Genomic DNA, 20407 nt, shown 5'->3' with positions numbered 1-20407 from the left:
CAACTGCTGCCAAAGGTGGTTCTAACATGTATGGACTCAGTGGGTTGAATACTTATCAAATCAAGATATATTAGTGTTTTATTTTTCATAATTATTTTACAAATGCAATGGTTCGTGAGCTTAGTTTAACTGTTTTACACCCCCCCATCAGAACCCAGAATATAAATATTTATCATTGCAAACACTGTATACCGTCAAAACATGGTTAACAAGCTAACAATTTGATCAAATGTATGGTCAGTTCAGGCATCCATAGCCCAGTTATGAATTTGAGAGTGGTTACAGTCCCATCCCTCAGCTGTTAACCTAAAAAAAATGGTGGAGTGACTGCTTTGATTTAAAAACAAATCTCATATTGCCACTGGGTTAAATTAAATTGTCCTAATCTAAATTCCAACTGTATAGTATTTAGTAGGACTATTAAAAGGTAACTGCCTCTTTCAGCCTTTCTTCTACCTTTACCATTTTGGAAAATGCTTAAACTGGGGGTGGTGTGTTTTGAGTGTGTCATCTCTACCAGGGCCCGGTTTCCCAAAAGCATTTTAAGGCCCAGGACTGTCCATCAGTGTACTGGTATCAGTATAGACGGGTTTACGCGATGCGTGTGCAACTATGGGGCAAAACAAACAGGGTTGGCTTAGACTGTTGACAACGTGTAAATTATATTTCGTATCCAAATTTTTATTGAAAACATAAAAACATTTGCACAATGAGCACTTGTTGTCTCTCAAATACATTGTTACAGTTGTTGGCTAGCTAGCAAATTTCAGCCATATTAGCATGGACATGACATCTGTCAAAACACCTAAAAACAAGACATGGTATCAATAACAAGATTACAATGAGCTGAAACAAACCACCAACGATTCCCCTCATGGCAGCTTCTTGTCATTGTGGCTAGCTATCTGACCATTCAGAATCACACCCATGCACGCCTTCTGGCCACATCGATGCAGGCACATCATTTTCATGATGTTGTCAGCCAACCCGTCTATCTGTAGCTGTTGTAATAATTTGATAGACAAAATGACATGTTTTTAACTTAAAAGCTTTTGAGTGAGAGTCGCGTGGCTCATGTCTATTCTCTTCAAATGTTATTATGATTTTTGGCTGCAACATTTGACACATTCACTCATGGTAAACTTTGATAATCATATTTAATCAAATAAAAACAGTTGCTTCGACCACATTTATGAGCATCACTGTCCTTGTCCTGAGTGACAGATTCACATTCACTCTAGCACAACACATTTTTGGCCACTCCTCACATATTCAGAACACTGAATACACCCGGATGCCATCCAGCTGACGTTTCCTAAGGCCTAAGTAAGAACAAACGGGCCTTATTCAGAAAGTAGGAGAGACTATTTTGGATCAGGTCCCTCTGTCCGTGTAATTATAGAAATAATGATCCGTAAACCAAAACTGATCCCATATCACCACCATTACCCTGAAACACTTTATGAATATGGGCCCAGGACTTCATACATTTGTGGCACTAAGAACCATCATACTTCTCAACACGCACACACACCAAGTTAGTCTGGGACTGAATAAAGAGTCCTGTTAACATTCTTAACATACTCTTCTTGACTTTTTCATTGTATTTATCATGTACCTATTTTTGACCTTTACCTTGCACTGTACTCATGTAATGTACAGTATTTGCAAGGACCTTGCATACAGAATTGCTATGTAATATTTTATAGCTTGTGTGGTCTATGGTTCTGTCTGTTTGTGTGATATATAATAATATACAGATGGTCATCTGTGTCAAGATGTGATCAGGAGTAGATTTTTTTGTGAGCCTTTATTTAACCAGACAAGTCATTGAGAACACATTGTCTTTTATAATAACACCTTGACCAAGATGGCGCAATGAACCATACAGTAAGCAGACAACTGTCAATTCACAGACAAAGTAGCTATAGTTTAGATCCCTGTAACATGGATACAAGGTTATAGTACGATGAGCCCAGAAGAGTGTACCACCAGTGCATCTAGTCACTATTAGTCAATACTTAATGCTTTCCTTGTACCTATGTTTGTCCTGTGTAACTGCATGCTTTTCTTTGGGTGGTGAAATCTGTTTTCCAATGGAGTAGGAAGTTACAACTTGAAGTGTGCACTACCACTCAATACTTTTTATAAATATCCATTGTTTAACACTAACTGTGTAGGGTGCCATGGGGTAAGACGCCCCCCTAAGATCAATGTCTAATTGCTGGGAAAAAAGCAACGTTTTGAAAATAATTTGTTGGTGGATGATGACCATGTTTAGGGTAACAAGCTAAAAAGGGAAATTGACAGATTTCTCTTAATTTAATAAAATGCTTCTTTTTTTTCTGACCCTAACCTAACCCTAAACCCTAACCCCTGTTTTGACCCTAACCTAACCCTAACCCCTATTCTGACCCTATTCCTAACCCCTATTCTAATCCTAACCCTGGCCCCTATTTAAACTCTGAACCCTAACCATAATCCTAATCATGCTAACTGGGGGTTAGCTAGCTATGCTAGCAGACATTAGCTTATGCTAACAATCTGTCTAGTATTTATTTCATCTCAGACATTCTGTTTGTGAAGTTGCTAGTTAGCTAACTGGGCTAGCCAGTGCCTAAATTACAGTTAATGATCAACCATAAAGGGGTGGTCCCCTCAAGGGGGCGTATCCTACCTGTGATTGTTCTGATTGTTATAGTGTTTTCAGTTGAATTTGGAATCTATGTTTTTTTTATTTAAAAAAATGGCGTTTTGCCAAAACTAAAAAATCTGCCATGCAATGATGGGCTGCTACTTCTCCATTAACAAACCACGGCTAGCTTGTCAGAGGTCACGTAAAATTATGATTTTATCAAAAACGACAGATTTCAGCACCCAAAGAAAAGCTCATAGTTACACAGGACAAACAAGAAAAGTGTTAATTTAAAGAATGGACATTTTTACAAGTAGGCCTACCAACTGATAGCTACTTGAGTCTAGATGTTGTCGGTGATGGTACACTCCGCCAACAGTCATTACTACTCAACTCCATTTGGTCAGACATTTAGTTGGAGTTAAGTTTACTAAGCTACAGACAAAGCAGACAATTAGCCTATTTTAAATAACTTAACACATTTCGGAAATGTACGCATTTACAAAATGGATTTGGTGCAGAATGTGTGCAGGTGTGTGAGTGTCTTATTGCACTGTCATCACAAACTTTTAACATTCAATGTGTGAAGTTTGCATTTGAATCAATATATCAATCCTACACACATCTAGTTCCAGTAGGCCTATTACAATTTAGAAAATTGGCATTAGCCCATATGCATTGTATTTAGCTTTAACATTAGATATTGCTAACAGACGCACTCTACACATACGTTTTTATATTGTTATTTTGCTGTATTATTGACTTTGTATTGTAGATATGTTATGGTAGAGTAGAGTATAATAATGTGTTGTGTTATGTATGTAATTCTGATTGGACCTCAGGAAGAGTAGATTGCTCCCTTGGCAGCAGCTAATGGGGATCCGGAAAATAAATACAAATACAAAAACACTAACATTAAAATACGACCAATAAACACAATATTGTATTCATGAATTCAACAACAACGAATCATTTAGACTTTGTGCCTGTAATAAACAACACAGCACGCAGGCGGAGTTATCTTTCTCGAAGATGTCATTGGGCCAAATGATGTGCGTCACACAAAAACAAACATGTCTGACTTCCGTTTTGGAGGGTAGACATAACGAAGAAATCATTACATTTGATCGTATTTTTAAGCTTGCAGAATGGTAAGTGTTACATGAAAGGATTCTGCATATGTTTGCCATGTTTACATTTGCTCATGTTTTGCTTGCCACGCATCCGATCACACCAAAACATGAAAGTAGCCAGTTAGCGAGCATAAGATACGTTCAGTCAGTGGTGGCTAGCTAGCTAACGCGGTAGTTGCATAGTTGAAACTTTTTCCATAAGGAGAAAGCGTATTTTCTGACACTAATGTCTCTGATTAAAGTCCATGTGCCAGACCCCCAAATGTGGGCCGACGATGTCTCATAGTGGTTTGTTGGAAAACATGTGGAGCCGTGCAGCAGTGTTAGCTTTCCCATATGGATTTGACCCTATGACAAACCATGTCAGTTATTGCTCGGAAAGCTTAGATTCACAGCTATCCATCAGAGATATTTTCGGTAAATTCAGTTCAACATAACTTTGACCTCTAGGGTACATAAGAATTACCTCTACAAATGGCTTTAAAAAGGAAGCCCTGATACATGTTTTACTTTGTTTGACAACTAGTTATGAAAGGTCATGAAATTACTTTTCAAATTATATATAATATAACCACATTTGAAACGAACAGCTACAACTATTATTTAAAAAATTGCCCATTTACATTAGAATGCTGGAGGCTTAGCCATACAATTCCATGTAATGGGGCAGCTGTTTATGGATTGTAACATTGGTAATAGAGGCACACACAAAGCTAGAAACAGGGTTGTGTAGATGCAGGGTCATCACAGAATGCATGCCTTTTTCCAATATGGCCACCAAACAACCCAATAATGGGGTCTTATTGGACAATATCACATGACCATACCTGTATGAAATATAATTGTAGTATGCCCAAAAGTATATTCAAATGTTTATAGTGATGTAAAATACACAACCACATTACAAATTATTCACCTAACTGTGGTAAGAATGTGGCCATAAAGCTGTCTGAATCGCTGATTTCTGATCAATAATATCAGTCATGTCCATATGTAATTTTCAAACATGTAAAATTGATATGGTACATGTGAATAGTCATGTATGTGAACTGATTAACATTATATACTATGTTATCCTATAAACTGTTTTCATAAAACAGGACTAGAAACTTGTAGAATTCCATAGGATAAGTTTTCACGTGATGAAGATGAGAGCAGCAAACCATTACACGTAGTTACACTAAATTAAGATGTTTTCTTACTATGGGGCCAAAGCAGTAATATAATTTGCTTTAACAGGCTAGATTTGACTATACTGAACAAAAATATAAACGCAACATGTAAAGTGTTGGTCCCATGTTTCATGAGCTGAAATAAAATATCCCCGAAATGTTCCATACACACAAAATGCTTATTTCTCTCAAATGTTGTGTACAAATTTTTTACATCCCTTTTAGTGAGCATTTATTATTTTCCAAGGTAATCCATCCACCTGACAGGAGTGGCATATCAATAAGCTGATTAAACAGCATGATCATTACACAGCTGCACCTTGTGCTGGGGACAAAAAAAGGCCAATCTAAAATGTGCAGTTTTGTCCCACAACACAATGCCACAGATATCTCAAGTTTTGAGGGAGCGTGCAATTGGCATGCTGACTGCAGGAAAGTCCACCAGAGCTGTTGCCAGAGAATTGAGAGAATTTGGCAGTACGTTCAACCGGCCTCACAACCGCAGACCATGTGTAACCACGCCAGCCCAGGACCTCCACATCCAGGCTTCTTCACCTGCGGGATCGTCTGCGACGAGCCACCCAGACAGCTGATGAAACTGAGGAGTATTTATGTCTGCAATAAAGCCCTCTTTGTGGGGAAAAACTCATTCTGATTGGCTGGGCCTGGCTCTCCAGTGGGTGGGCAAGGCACCCAAGTGGGGGGACCTATGCCCTCCCAGGTCCACCCATTGCTGCGCCCCTGCCCATCATGTGAAATCCATAGATTAAGGCCTAATGAATTATCTAAATTGACTGATTTCCATATATGAACTATAACTTAGTAAAAACGTTAAATTGTTGCATGTTGCGTTTTTATATTTTTGTTCAATATACATTGTAATGGAATGTACAGAGCAGGTTTATATTCCTCATAATGAAAACAGCTACTATGATAACACTGTATATTATTTTAATCAGCTCACATCTGTGACTATTCACATGTACACTACCATTCAAAAGTTTGGGGTCACTTAGAAATGTCCTTGTTTTTGAAAGAAAAGCAAATTGATCAGAAATACAGTGTAGACATTGTTGATGTTGTAAATTACTTTTGTAGCTGGAAATGACTGATTTTTAATGGAATATCTGCATAGGTGTACAGGAGGCCCATTATCAGAAACCATTACTCTTGTTTTCCAATGGCACATTATGTTAGTTGGGGCGGCAGCGTAGCCTAGTAACCGAAAGGTTGCAAGTTCAAATCCCTGAGCTGACAAGGTACAAATCTGTCGTTCTGCCCCTGAATAAGGCAGTTAATCCACTGTTCCTAGGCTGTCATTGAAAATAAGAATTTGTTCTTAACTGACTTGCCTAGGTAAAATTAGTAATTATGTTAGCACAGCTGAAAATGAAGGTTTCGTATGTAACCACAGTTATGTGAGCTATATGGATCACTCCAATATATTGGTATCACTCTGCGGCGGAGGGATACCTCCGAGGTGAGGATTTACAGATTTACTCCTGTATTTACTTGTGCAAATCTGTAAATCCTCACCTCGGATGTATCCCTCCGGATGTATCCCTAATATATATATAGACCCCTTGGCTGCAACACGTTCTCTACATCATTTTTGAGGCACATATAGCACTGTAGAGGATTGGAGTGATCCATATAGCTCACATAACCGTGGTTACATATGTAACCTTTGTTATGTTTCACTATATTGGATCACTCCGATATACACGTACCAGATTAGCTGGTGCTAGAGGTCCCAGCGCGGGACCGAGATGTAGGGGCTGTCAATGTGGAAGGGGGTCCCGGCACAGTCCCCGGAAGGGGAGGAGACGCCCAGGACCGCTGAACCAACAGCAGATGGAGGTGCCACATTTACCCAGTAGTACCGAGCAAAAGTGCAAGAGGAAGCCCAGCTGGCTATAGCACAGATCTCAGCGAGGGACACTCCTCTCAATAGAGCCCAGGATGCAGCCACACCTCGTGTTGAATGTGCCACCACAGATCCCAGCACTGGCATGCGGTATGCTGTCGTAATTGTGTCCACTATCCAGTGAGAGAGCCTCTCACCATAGCAGACAAAGAGCTGGTCTGTTCTTACTGACCGTGTTCGCTCCACATAGGCAGCTAGTGCCCTCACAGGGCACAGCATGCCAGAGGGAGGCCCAGACACCTCCGCCACTGCCGGGGGGTCGTAAGCAGACAGGATAAAAGGGATTTTCACATGCCTGTCTGACAGGACCTTGGGGAGGAATAAAGGGTTGGGACGGAGATATACTCCTCCCCCCAGGGTCCACCCGGTAGCACTCCGAACTTACCGAAAGAGCATGGAGCTCATCCACCCTCTTAAAGAAAGCCACCTTCATAGAGAAGTGTTTCAGGGAGGCAGACTCCCAACGGTTCGAACGGTGGCTTTGCCAAAGCTGCCAAGACCACATCCCAGCTCGCCAGTGAGCGGGTCCTAGCTGGACGCAGGCGACGAACCCCCTTCATAAACCTGGAGACCAAGGGATGGCGCCCCACTGGCCTCTCTATCCACCCCACATGGCAGGCAGATATAGCGGCCAAATACCCTCTCAGTGTAGAGGCTGCCAAGCCCTCATCCAAGCGAGACTGCAGGTATTTGAGGACATACTGTACCCCACATGACTCAGGCACAACCTCAATACCAGTGCACCAAGAGCAGAACCAGTGCAACTGGTATGCCGAGGTTGTAGCCGGCACCCTTGCGCTCTGCATGGTGTTCATTACACCCTCCTGTATGGATCATTGGTGCCGTTCAGTGGCCAAGCCCACAGACTGAGGCGGTGCGGCTTCGGATGCCACAGAGTTCCCCCGGCCTGAGACAGCAATTCAGGTCTCAGGGGAAGTTGCCAAGATGTCCCAGACAACAGGGACAGGAGAAGGCTGAACCAGGGTCGTCTGGGCCAGTATGTGCCGCCAGAGGCAGACAATGCTCTGCCATCCTGGTCCTGTCCAGAACAGCCTGGATCAGGGGAAAGGGGGGAATGCGAAATGCTCCAGCCCTGGCCAATCGTGAGCCAGAGCATCCAAGCCCAGAGTCCCTGGTGGCTCCGACATGGAGTACCACAAGGGACAGTGTGCATTGTCCAGGGAGGCAAACAGGTCCGCCTGCACCCTCCCGAACTTGTCCTACAGGTGCTGCACCACCTGGGGATGTAGGCTCCAGTCCCAAGATGGCGGACCCTCCCTCGAGGGCATATCCGCTGCCACACTCAGGATGTCAGGTATGCTAGACAGCCATGAGCCCAGAGAAGCTCCCGTGCTATAAGATTGAGGCGGTGGGATCTCAGTCCACCCTGATGGTTGATGTAAGCCACCACTGTGGTGTTATTTGTTCTCACCAGGACATGTTTTCCTTTCAGATGTGGAAGGAAAGACCGCAGGGCCAGCAGTACAGCTCGGAGCTCTAGTGTATTGATGTGCCTGCTGCTCCAAGGGGGTAGCCAACAGCCGCTGGCCAACCTGCCCTTGGTCACACCCACCCAGCCGATCTGGGAGGCGTCTGTGCTGACCAGCTCCCGGCGGCACATCCTCAGCATCTCCACCCCACCTGAGAGAAAGGAGCGACAGCTCCACCTCAACAATGTCCTGAGGCCCTGTGCGGTAACCTGCAGCTGGCGGTGACGGTGGCGCTTCGGGTGCAGCCAGTGGGAGTTGAAGGGGCCGAAGATGGAGCAGGGCCAGGGGAATCCGCAACGAGGCCGCCGTCAGCAAGCCCAACAGACGTTGGCGGGTCAGGGCGCATACCACCCGCCCCTGCCAAAAGTGGTTGAGGCAAGATAAGTTCGCCCTGAACCCTTCTGGTGGGCAGGTCTGCTCTCATAAGGACTGAGTCCAGTTCCATGCCAATGAAGGCCACCCTCTGGGTTGGCGCCAGATGACTCTTCTTGTCGTTTACAGTAATGCCCAGCCCGCTGATGTGGGTCAGGAGCATGTCTCTGTCCGACAGGACCTGGGACCTGGTCGGGGCACAAATCTGCCAATCGTCCAGGTAATGCAGGATCAACAATCCTCGGGACGTGAGAGGTGCCAGGACAGCGTCCATGCACTTTATGTCTGCTCCAGAATGACATCAACTCCTCGGCCAAAAGTCAGCCCTGGGGTGACGGGGTGAGTGGCAAATGTGCTCTGAAGAGCAGGTGGCAGACTGGATTGGGCCAGCCAAAAATGGCACCGGGAGGTAACCACCTGCACCATGGCCTTCTAGGCAGATTTCCTCTGTCCAGTGTCTGTGTTCTTTTGCCAATCTTTTCTTTTTATTGGCCAGTCTCATGGCTTTTTCTTTGCAACTCTGCCTAGAAGGCCAGCATCCCGGAGTCGCCTCTTCACTGTTGACGTTGAGACTGGTGTTTTGCGGGTAATATTTAATGAAGCTGCCAGTTGAGAACTTTTGAGGTGTCTTTCTCAAACTAGACACTACTATACTTGTCCTCTTGCTCAGTTGTGCACCGGGGCCTCCCACTCCTCTTTCTATTCTGGTTAGAGACAGTTTGCTCTGTTCTGTAAAGGGAGTAGTGCACAGCGTTGTACGAGATCTTCAGTTTCTTGGCAATTTCTCGCATGGAATAGCCTTAAATTCTCAGAATAAGAATAGACTGACGAGTTTCAGAAGAAAGGTCTTTGTTTCTGGCCATTTTGAGCCTGTAATCGTACGCACAAATGCTGATGCTCCAGATACTCAACTAGTCTAAAGAGAGCCAGTTTTATTGCTGCTTTAATCAGGACAACCGTTTCAGCTTTGCTAACATAATGGCAAAAGGGGTTTTCTAATGATAAATTTGCCTTTTAAAATGATACACTTGGATTAGCTAACACAACGTGCCACTGGAAAACAGGAGTGATGTTTGCTGATAATGGGCCTCTATAAGCTATATATCGATGTAGATATTCGATTAAAAATCTGCCGTTTCCAGTTACAATAGCCATTCACCTCATGAACAATGTCTACACTGTATTTCTGATCAATTAGATGTTATTTTAATGGACAAAAAATGTGCCTTTCTTTCAAAAACAAGGACATTTCTAAGTGACCCTAAACATTTGAACGGTAGTGTACATATCCATTTTACATGTTTGATGAGGAAATATTGCAATTATTGATCATAACATGTTCAGAAATCAGCGATTCCGCCAGTCTCATGTATTCTACATCACTCTGAAAATGTCTGGGCATACTACAATTATATTTCATACAGATATGGTCATGTGAAATTGTCAAATAACAACAACTTAAACATAAACAATGGAGTAGGCCTAATAGCTAAATCCTGTGTGTCATGATAACAGTAGGCAGTTATACTATCCCATTGATTAAGTATTCATACGTCTTCTCCCTCCAAAACATTAATAGGCTATACTATTTAATGCTTAGAAATTACCTATGAGCTTCTGGAAATTATACAGATTCAGCTTTAACTTTCTGACTTTATCATTATGTAGGTTGTCGAAAACATCATCTTACGCTTGAGAGGGTCTCTGGAGTTCAAGTGCCAGTTGGACAGCACAGATGGTATGTACTGTAGAGGGAATTCTGCCTGTGATTTACATTTCCTCAGTTGGTTATGCTCATAAAGTGTGTGTGTGTGAGAGCGAGATAATCCAGAAATATTAGCCCTGAGCTAATGGGTATCTCATTAAACTCAAATGTAAAAGTCAGAAATGGTAGTTCTGACATTCATGATTTCCACTAGCGCCTGCTGTTGGCTATATAGGTGATTTAGACTTTTAATTTTTTATTTAACCAGGTAGGCCATTTGAAAACAAGTTCTCATTTACAACTGCGACCTGGCCAAGATAAAGCAGAGCAGTGCGACAAAAAACAACATCACAGAGTTCGACATGGAATAAACAAAAGTACAGTCAATAACAATAGAAAAATCTATATACAGTGTGTGCAAATGGAGTAAGGAGGTAAGGCAATAAATAGGCCACAGTTACAATTTAGCAAATTAGCACTGGAGGGATAGATGTGCAGATGATGGTGTGCAAGTAGAAATACTAGTGCGCCAAAAAGTAAATAAAAACAATATGGGGATGAGGTAGGTAGTTTGATGGGCTATTTACAGATGGGCTGTGTTCAGCTGCAGCAATCGGTGAGCTGCTCAGATAGCTGATGCTTAAAGTTAGTGAGGGAGATATAAGTCTCCAACTTCAGAGATTTTTGCAATTCATTCCAGTCATTGGAAGCAGAGAACTGGAAGGAAAGGCAGCCAAAGGAGGTGTTGGCTTTGGGGGTGACCAGTCAGAAATACCTGCTGCAGCCCGTGCTACGGGTGGGTGTTGTTATTGTGACCAGTGAGCTGAGATAAGGCGGGGCTTTACTAAGCAAAGACTTATACAGTTGAAGTAGGAAGTTTAAATACACCTTAGCCAAATACATTTAAACTCTGTTTTTCACAATTCCTGACATTTATTCCTATTAAACATTGCCTGTCTTAGGTCAGTTAGGATCACCACTTTTATTTTAAGAATGTGAAATGTCAGAATAATAGTAGAGATAATGATTTATTTCAGCTTTCATTTCTTTCATCACATTCCCAGTGGGTCAGACGTTTACATACACTCAATTAGTATTAGGTAGCACTGCCTTTAAATTGTTTTACTTTGTTCAAACGTTTCGGGTAGCCTTCCTCAAGCTTCCCACAATAAGTTCAACCTGGTGTTCAACCTTCCCAAGTTCTCTCACGTCACCCCGCTCCTCCGCTCTCTCCACTGGCTTCCAGTTGAAGCTCGCATCCGCTACAAAACCATGGTGCTTGCCTACGGAGCTGTGAGGGGAACGGCACCTCAGTACCTCCAGGCTCTGATCAGGCCCTACACCCAAACAAGGGCACTGCGTTCATCCACCTCTGGCCTGCTCGCCTCCCTACCACTGAGGAAGTACAGTTCCCGCTCAGCCCAGTCAAAACTGTTCGCTGCTCTGGCCCCCCAATGGTGGAACAAACTCCCTCACGACGCCAGGACAGCGGAGTCAATCACCACCTTCCGGAGACACCTGAAACCCCACCTCTTTAAGGAATACCTAGGATAGGATAAAGTAATCCTTCTCACCCCCCCTTAAAAGATTTAGATGCACTATTGTAAAGTGGCTGCTCCACTGGATGTCATAAGGTGAATGCACCAATTTGTAAGTCGCTCTGGATAAGAGCGTCTGCTAAATGACTTAAATGTAAATGTAAGTTGGGTGAATTTTGGCCCATTCCTCCTGACAAAGCTGGTGTAACTGAGTCAGGTTTGTAGGCCTCCTTGCTCGCACACACTTTTTCAGTTCTGCACACATCTTCTATGGGATCGAGGTCAGGGCTTTGTGATGGCCACTCCAATACCTTGATTTTGTTGTCCTTAAGCCATTTTGACAAACTTTGGAAGTATGCTTGGGGTCATTATCCATTTGGAAGACCCCATTTGCGACCAAGCTTTAACTTCCTGACTGATGTCTTGAGATGTTGCTTCAATATATCCACAATTTTCCTCCTCATGGGGCCATCTATTTTGTGAAGTGCACCAGTCCCTCCTGCAGCAAGCACCCCCACAACATGATGCTGCCACCCCCGTGCTTCGGTTGGGATGGTGTTCTTCGGCTTGCAAGCTCCCCCCTTTTTCCTCCAAACATAACAATGGTCATTATGGCCAAACAGTTCTATTTTTGTTTCATCAGACCAGAGGATATTTCTCCAAAAAGTACCATCTTTGTCCCCATGTGCAGTTGAAAACCGTAGGACTCGTTTTCGATATAGGACTCATTTTGCTGTGGATATAGATACTTTTGTACCTGTTTCGTCAAGCATTTTCACAAGGTCCTTTGCTGTTGTTCTAGGCTTGATTTGCACTTTTCGCACCAAAGTACGTTTATCTCTAGGAGACAGAATGCGTCTCCTTTCTGAGCGGTATGACATCTGCGTGGTCCCATGGTGTTTATGCTTGCGTAATATTGTTTGTACAGATGAACGTTGCACCTTCAGGCGTTTGGAAATTGCTCTCAAGGATGAACCAGACTTGTGGAGGTCTACAATTTTTTTCTGATGTCTTGGCTGATTTCTTTTGATTTTCCCATGATGTCAAGCAAAGAGTCACTGAGTTTGAAGGTAGGCCTTGAAATATATCCACAGGTACACCTCCAATTGACTCAGAAGCTTCTAAAGTCATGACATCATTTGAAATTTGGAATTTTTCAAGCTGTTTAAAGGCACAGTCAACTTAGTGTATGTAAACTTCTGAGCCATTGGAATTGTAATACAGTGAATTATAAGTGAAATAATCCGTCTGTTATCAATTGTTGCAAAAATTACTTGTGTCATGTACAAAGTAGATGTCATAACCGACTTGCCAAAACTATAGTTTGTTAAAACAAGACATTTGTGGAGTGGTTGTAAAATGAGTTTTAATGACTCCAACCTAAGTGTATGTAAACTTCCGACTTCAACTGTATATATATATATATACATGCATACATACACACACACACTACCGTTCAAAAGTTTCGGGTCACTTAGAAATGTCCTTGTTTTTTAAAGAATAGCAACAAAAAAATGTCCATTAAAATAACATCAAATTGATCAGAAATACAGTGTGGACATTATTAATGTTGTAAATGACTTTTGTTGCTGGAAACGGCATATTTTTAAAGGAATATCTACAAAGGCGTACAGAGGCCCATTATCAGCAACCATCACTCCTGTGGTCCAATGGCATTGTGTTAGCTAATCCAAGTGTGTTAGCTAATCCAAGTGTATCATTTTAAAAGGCTAATTGATCATTAAAAGCCAAACTGAAAATGGTTGTCCGGATTAAAGAAGCAATAAAACTGGCCTTCTTTAGACTAGTTGAGTATCTGGAGCTTCAGCATTTGTGCGTTCGATTACAGGATCAAAATGGCCAGAAACAAATAACCTTCTTCTGAAGCTCGTCAGTCAATTCTTGTTCTGATAAATGAAGGCTATTCCATGCGAGAAATTGCCAAGAAACTGAAGATCTGATACAACACTGTGTACTACTCCCTTCACAGAACAGCGCAAAACTTGCTCTAACCAGAATAGAAAGAGGAGTGGGAGGCCCCGGTGCACAACTGAGCAAGAGAACAAGTACATTAGTGTGTCTAGTTTGAGAAACAGATGCCTCACAAGTCCTCAACTGGCAGCTTCATTTAAATTGTATCCGCAAAACATCAGTCTCAACGTCAACAGTGAAGAGGCAACTCCGGGATGCTGGCCTTCTAGGCAGAGTTCATTTGTACAGTGTCTGTGTTCTTTTAACCATCTTTGTTTTTTTTGTTTTTTTTGGCCAGTCTGAGATATGGCTTTTTCTTTGCAACTCTGCAAAGCTTGTTTACTATTTGGCTGGCTACTCCATGTGCTTGTGGAAAACACTGATTTGGTATCAACAATTACATTTGTTATTCAAATCTAATTACTACATGAAGCAGGAGGCCTCCTATAGGACACTAGCCTATAACCAGTCAGTTAGTGTTGGTGTCTTTTGAAACCTTTTGTGTGTTTTAAAATATGAGTGCTACTTCATGTTTTGTGAAGTATGTATGATGTCTTGTATCTTTATACACATTCACCATTGATTGCAAGGAAATCTGGTATCTCTGTTAATGGTCATTGATTGTGTATCTTGTGTCTTTACAGTACCACACGTACAAAAGGTCATCTCGAGGACTTTCGAGGCCCTCGGATCCCAGGTGAAAGCAGAATCGCTTGTTCTTAGTCTCTCTAGCAGTCCAGTTTTTCTTTGGCCTAACAAAGGAGGACATGCAACAGCTGGAGAGATCTCTCTGAACAGACCATGTAAAGATCTCCAACAGTTGATCCAGTAAGTGATCCTTCACAATTTGGAGCCTCTTGTTCTGGGAAAGTAGATTATAAGTCAAGTTGTTTTAGAGTCCACTATTTACCTGGTGTTGTCTTACATGGTAGTATGGTAATTAGATATTATTACTTAGTAACAGTAAGGTACCTAGTAGTTACGACTTATTTTGTGCAACTTAATGCATCAATTGCCTAATGCATCAACTACTGTAAAGTTATTGGCCGAAATGTAGGTTTAGTATCATTATGGAATAGAAACCAAAGTAAATGGAAAAACCCTCATCCTGTTTTAGGACAGATGACCAGGAAAGCAGTAGAAAAAAGTCTGCAAAAAAGGACAAAAAGAATCCAACAGCAGTGAGTGTGCTGCTTTTATACCTTAAAAATAGTCTACGGACATGAACTAATTCCTGTAAATCACTTCGCAACACATTTTCGTGCCACTTGTTTGTCATTGACAAGATCATTTTTTTTGTGTGGTTTTTAGTTTTCCTGTACCTCATATGTATTTTATTGACTGTCTGTCTTGCTTGCTTGCTTGCAGGGTATCATAAACCTGACCCTGATGACCGAGGTGACAGAGCCAGGCGTCCTCTCGGCACCCACCCTCCTGAGAGGAAGTAAGAAGCACCACCTCCTGCAAACAACTCTGCCCATGGACTGCGTGGTCAGTGTCCTTTCCAGCGAGAGCATCTCTGTGTATGTCATCCTCAATCACTCTTAAAGGAAACGACATGATTTGGTTCAACGCAATTTCAATGAAATTAGACACAGGTTTTAGGAGAATAGAGTACATATTTTTTATTATGTCAAAGTATATCAAAGGTCCAATACCAGAACGCTAAGGTAAACTGATAGATAAGTCAATCAATAACCACCAGAGATGTAGCTAGTTCACAACACAATACAACCACAAACAGGGTGAAACAAAAGAAACTCAGCCTGATATGAACTCAATTCAAACTTCCTTATTCGCAAGGGACAATTTGGTTGTTTAGTTAAACAAAAAATATTTTAAAGTTTAAACCCGGAAACCAGCTCATAATAATGTTCAACTGAATCGGGTCTCTAAATCTTTTTGTTTGTCTGTCGTGCATGCAGTGTCTGTGGGACCCTAGTGGGGGCGCTGTGCAGTCAGCTGGGTGACATGGAAAAGGTGGCTCTGCGGCACATGAAAGGGACGGCCCTGCTTATTCCCCAGCCGTTCCACTTCCTCCTTCCTGCCCCTGTGGGCCTGGTGACAGTGGTCTACCCAGCGGGTGTGCCCGACAGCCAGCTGGAGACGCGACGCAAGGCAAGGGAAGAAATCCAAACTGACCCCTAACCCCTACTATGCTACCCCTAGTACTCTACACTTGTGTATATTTGAAATGCTATGATAGGTATTAAGCAATATGGTAGCAGTGGTGTAAAGTACTTAAGTAAAATACTTTAAGTATTTTTGGGGGGTTATCTGTACTTTACTATTTATATTTTTTACCACTTTTACTTCACTACATTCCTAAAGAAAATAGTGTACTTTATACTCCACACATTAGTCATCCCGACTGCATCTGATCTGGCAGACTCACTAAACACAAATGCTTCCTTTGTAAATGACTGTTGGAGTGTGCCCTTAGCTATCCATAAATTTTAAAATACAAGAAAATTGTGCCTACTGGTTTGCTTAATATAAGGAATTACTTTTATTTTGATTCTTAAGTATATTTTAGCAATTACATTCACCGTTGATACTTAATTATATTTAAAACAAAATACTTTTAGACTTTTACTCAAGTAGTATTTTACTGGGTGACTTTTACTAGAATCATTTTCTATTAAAGTATCTTTACTTTTACTTAAGTATGACAATTGGTTACTTCTCCACTGTATGGTAGTAGCTCCACTATTTCCCTTGACAGGCTGTGGAATATTGCTAACCATCTCTACAAAGAAGCAAAATGGACACCTAGCCCGTGCCCCTAGACCAGGGTTCTCCAACCCCAGTCCTAATGAGCTTTTGCAGGCTTTCCCTTCAGCCCTGCAGTAACACCTCATTCTGCCTATCATCTGGCCCAGACAGTTATTGATTAAGTGTGTTATTGATGGGCTGGAAGAAAATCATGCACACCCAGTTGTTCTCCAAGAGTTGGAGAACCTACCCTACCTACAGTATAGATCTGAAAGGATATGAGGCGTTTACAAAATGTAAAATAACCGTGAAATATGATATATTTCTTATTTTGAGTGACTGTCTAGTATGAGAGAAATAACGTTGTGTACATGTATTTGATATGGCTGTTTTATGTCTGTGTAGGAGCTGCACAGTCTGTTTGAGCTGCCAGACGACCGGCCATATCTGAGAAGAGCCAACGCTCTACATTTTCCTGATGAGCCCTACAAAGATGGCTACCTCCGAAACCCTCATGTCCACCTGAATCACCCTGCCCTGGAGAATGGCAAGGTTGGTCAGCACACACAGACGCAAACACACACACTGTCACACACTGGGGCGGCAGGGTAGCCTAGTGGTTAGAGCGTTGGACTAGTAACCGAAAGGTTGCAAGTTCAAATGAGCTGACAAGGTACAAATCTGTCGTTCTGCCCCTGAACCCACTGTTCCTAGGCCGTCATTGAAAATAAGAATTTGCTCTTAACTTGCCTTGTTAAATAAAGGTAAAATAAAAAAAAATGATATGCTCTTATGTGTTTCTCCCTTGTCCCAGCCTTACTTGGTCCAGGGGGTCTACAGCTACCACCACTACATGCAGGACCGCGTGGACGACAACGGCTGGGGTTGCGCCTACCGCTCCCTCCAGACCATCTGCTCCTGGTTCCAGCAGCAGGGCTACGTGGAGCGGGCTGTGCCCTCCCACAAGGAGATCCAACAGGTCAATAGCCTTGACCCTTAGCCTCGAACCCCATATGGAGACCTGAGTGTTGGATAGGTCTACAATGTGATTTGGGCAAACTATCCCTTATTATACAGAACTCTCTCTCTTTGGTAAAGCTGTGGCTCTAAACTTGTCTATTGAACATATTCCAATAATGTGAGACTGTGAATTCGAGCCAGCAGGTAGAGCCTGAGTCCATGGTAAATAAGAATTGATAGGTGATTACAATGTGAGTCTCTTTCTCCTTTCCCACAAGTTGGCCTATAACTCATTGACTGGTAGATAGGGCTATTATAAAATGCATTGTTTTTAATCACATTTTTACTACTTTCAATAGGATTCTATAATTCATAGCCATGTCAGCTAATAGTACCTTTTTTTGAGTGTATATGAAAAGCACTTTATGATTAAAAATCAAGTTAATTCTTGTTATTTTCTCCCCATCGCTGTCTCACAGGCCCTGGTGGAAGTTGGAGACAAGCAAGGGTCTTTTTTGGGCTCTCGCCAGTGGATCGGCTCCATCGAAGTCGCGGCTGTGCTGGATCAGTTGCTGGGGGTCACCTCCAAGATCATGTTTGTGAGGTGAGATGAGGTGTGTGCTTATGTGCCTGCATGGATGCTTGTGCGTGCATGCGTCCATGTAAATTCACCAATGCAGAATGCTTCAGGTAGTTGTGTTCCATATTACATATTTTTTTGCTTAGTATTCACATCTAGTTGTGTGTTTGTGTGTCCTAAAGCCAAGGGTCTGAGCTGGCCTCCAAAGGCAGAGAACTGGCCAACCATTTCCTTTCTGAGGGAACTCCTATTATGATTGGTGAGTGAAAACGGAAACTATTACAATGTAGAGACAATGATGAGAGACTAATATTATCGCACAAATCCCTTGTAGTGATTGTACTGCAGATCTGTTCAAATGATAAGGTCTGGGCCCTGTCCAATGAGTACATGCTACAGTACCACAGTCATACATAGTTTCATATAAACAGCATCTATATTTCTGTGGTCAAATAAATAGCTGAATGCTTTTGGTAAACATTTTGGTCGACTCCCCTCACATGTAAATACTTCCAGTTTTTAGGTTGTGTGTGCATTGCACTGGCTTAAACAAAGTTACTACAAACATTGCTTGAAATTGAATCTGTTAATTTGAACTCTGCAGATTTGTAATTTCTTTCTATTTTGCTCCACACCAGGAGGGGGTGTCCTAGCACACACTATCCTCGGTGTGGCGTGGAGCGAGACCACGGGCCAGATCCGCTACCTCATCTTGGACCCACATTACACAGGGGCCGAGGACCTGCAAGTCATCACAGACAAGGTACCGGATGGTGTCATGGGGCAATATGTATAAACTGTCTCAGAGTAGGAGTGCTGATCTAGGATCAGATCCCCTCTGTCCATGTAATCATATTAATTGTGATCTGAAAGGCAAAACTGATCCTAAATCAGCACTCCTACGCTGAGGCGCTTGAGACATCCAGGCCCTGGGCCCAAAAGTTAGTCCCAGCGTGAGTTAAAATGAAAGTTCATACCAAAATGAACGTCTGATGTTTTCAGACCTCATCTTTTGTGTAGATCCAGCTGGATACTTCAATCCTGAGTGTGCCTATCTTTCTCATCAACATCTGATAAACTACCACTTAAATGTACACTACATGACCAAAAGTATATGGACACCTGCTCGTCGAACATCTCATTTCAACATCATGGGCATTAATATGGAGTTGGTCCAATTCATCCCAAAGGTGTTTGATGGGGTTGAGATCAGGGCTCTGTGCAGGCCAGTCAAGTCCTTCCACACTGATCTTAACAAACCATTAATTTATGGACCTCACTTTGTGCACAGGGGCATTGTCATGCTGAAACAGGAATGGGCCTTCCCCAAACTGTTGCCACAAAGTTGAAAGCACAGAATTATCTAGAATGTCATTGTATGCTGTAGTGTTATGATTGCCCTTCACTGGAACTAATGGGCCTAGTCTGAACCATGAAAAACAGCCCCAGACCATTATTCCTTGTCCACCAAACTTTACAGTTGGCACTATGCATTCGGGCAGGTAGCGTTCTCCTTGCTCCTAGGTGTTTCCACTTCAAAGTAACAGCACTTACAGCTGACTGGGGCAGCTCTAGCAGGGCAGAAATGTGATGAACAGACTTGTTTGAAAGCTGTCATCCTATGACATTGCCATGTTGAAAGTCTGAGCTCTGCAGTAAAGGCCATTCTACTGCCAATGTTTGTCTATGGAGATTGCATGGCTGTGTGCTCAATTTTATACCTGTCAGCAACGGTTGTGGCTGAAATAGCCAAATCCATTCATTTGAAGGGGGTGCCCATATACTTTAGTGTATGTCAACTTGCCCACAAGCAGTTGTATATGTTTGGTGATGGGAGGAATGAACACCCATAGGAAAAGTTGTATTGAACAAAATGCAGGAAGTGGAAGAACATTTTGTAAATCAAACTTAAGAGGAAATATACTTATTTAGTCATAAACTTCAGTATCATTGTTGCAGTATATATTCTCAAAAACTGCAATCTATTTGCGTGAGAAAACCCAAAATGGAGGCGTTTTCTTCTTTCCCCAGGGCTGGTGCGGATGGAAGGGCCCAGAGTTTTGGGACCAGAACGCCTACTACAACCTCTGTTTGCCTCAGAGACCAAAGACCATATGATTGTGTGTAGGTTTCAATGTGTGTTGTGTACAGGTACCTGTCCAACAGTATTACAACAAATATCTGAGAATAAATGTCAAAACATCTGAGG

General features: G+C 42.5%; 1 protein-coding gene across 1 annotated transcript; it reads left to right on the top strand.

The window, feature by feature from the left end:
• Positions 1 to 3690: 3690 nt before the first annotated feature.
• ufsp2 (ufm1-specific peptidase 2) lies at positions 3691 to 20405 on the top strand. The gene is made up of 12 exons (XM_029673409.2): positions 3691 to 3786; positions 10398 to 10467; positions 14588 to 14771; positions 15061 to 15124; positions 15312 to 15466; positions 15869 to 16061; positions 17064 to 17210; positions 17473 to 17637; positions 18098 to 18222; positions 18381 to 18457; positions 18837 to 18961; positions 20230 to 20405. Exons 1-12 carry the CDS (start codon positions 3784 to 3786, stop codon positions 20314 to 20316), a joined length of 1395 nt encoding a protein of 464 aa, XP_029529269.1. The 5' UTR covers positions 3691 to 3783; the 3' UTR covers positions 20317 to 20405.
• The last annotated feature ends 2 nt before the right edge of the window (positions 20406 to 20407 follow it).

The sequence above is a fragment of the Oncorhynchus nerka genome, linkage group LG11 (assembly GCF_034236695.1).
Source record: "Oncorhynchus nerka isolate Pitt River linkage group LG11, Oner_Uvic_2.0, whole genome shotgun sequence".
NCBI classification, from domain to species: Eukaryota; Metazoa; Chordata; class Actinopteri; order Salmoniformes; family Salmonidae; genus Oncorhynchus; species Oncorhynchus nerka.
This window is presented reverse-complemented; position numbering and strand designations above follow the sequence as displayed.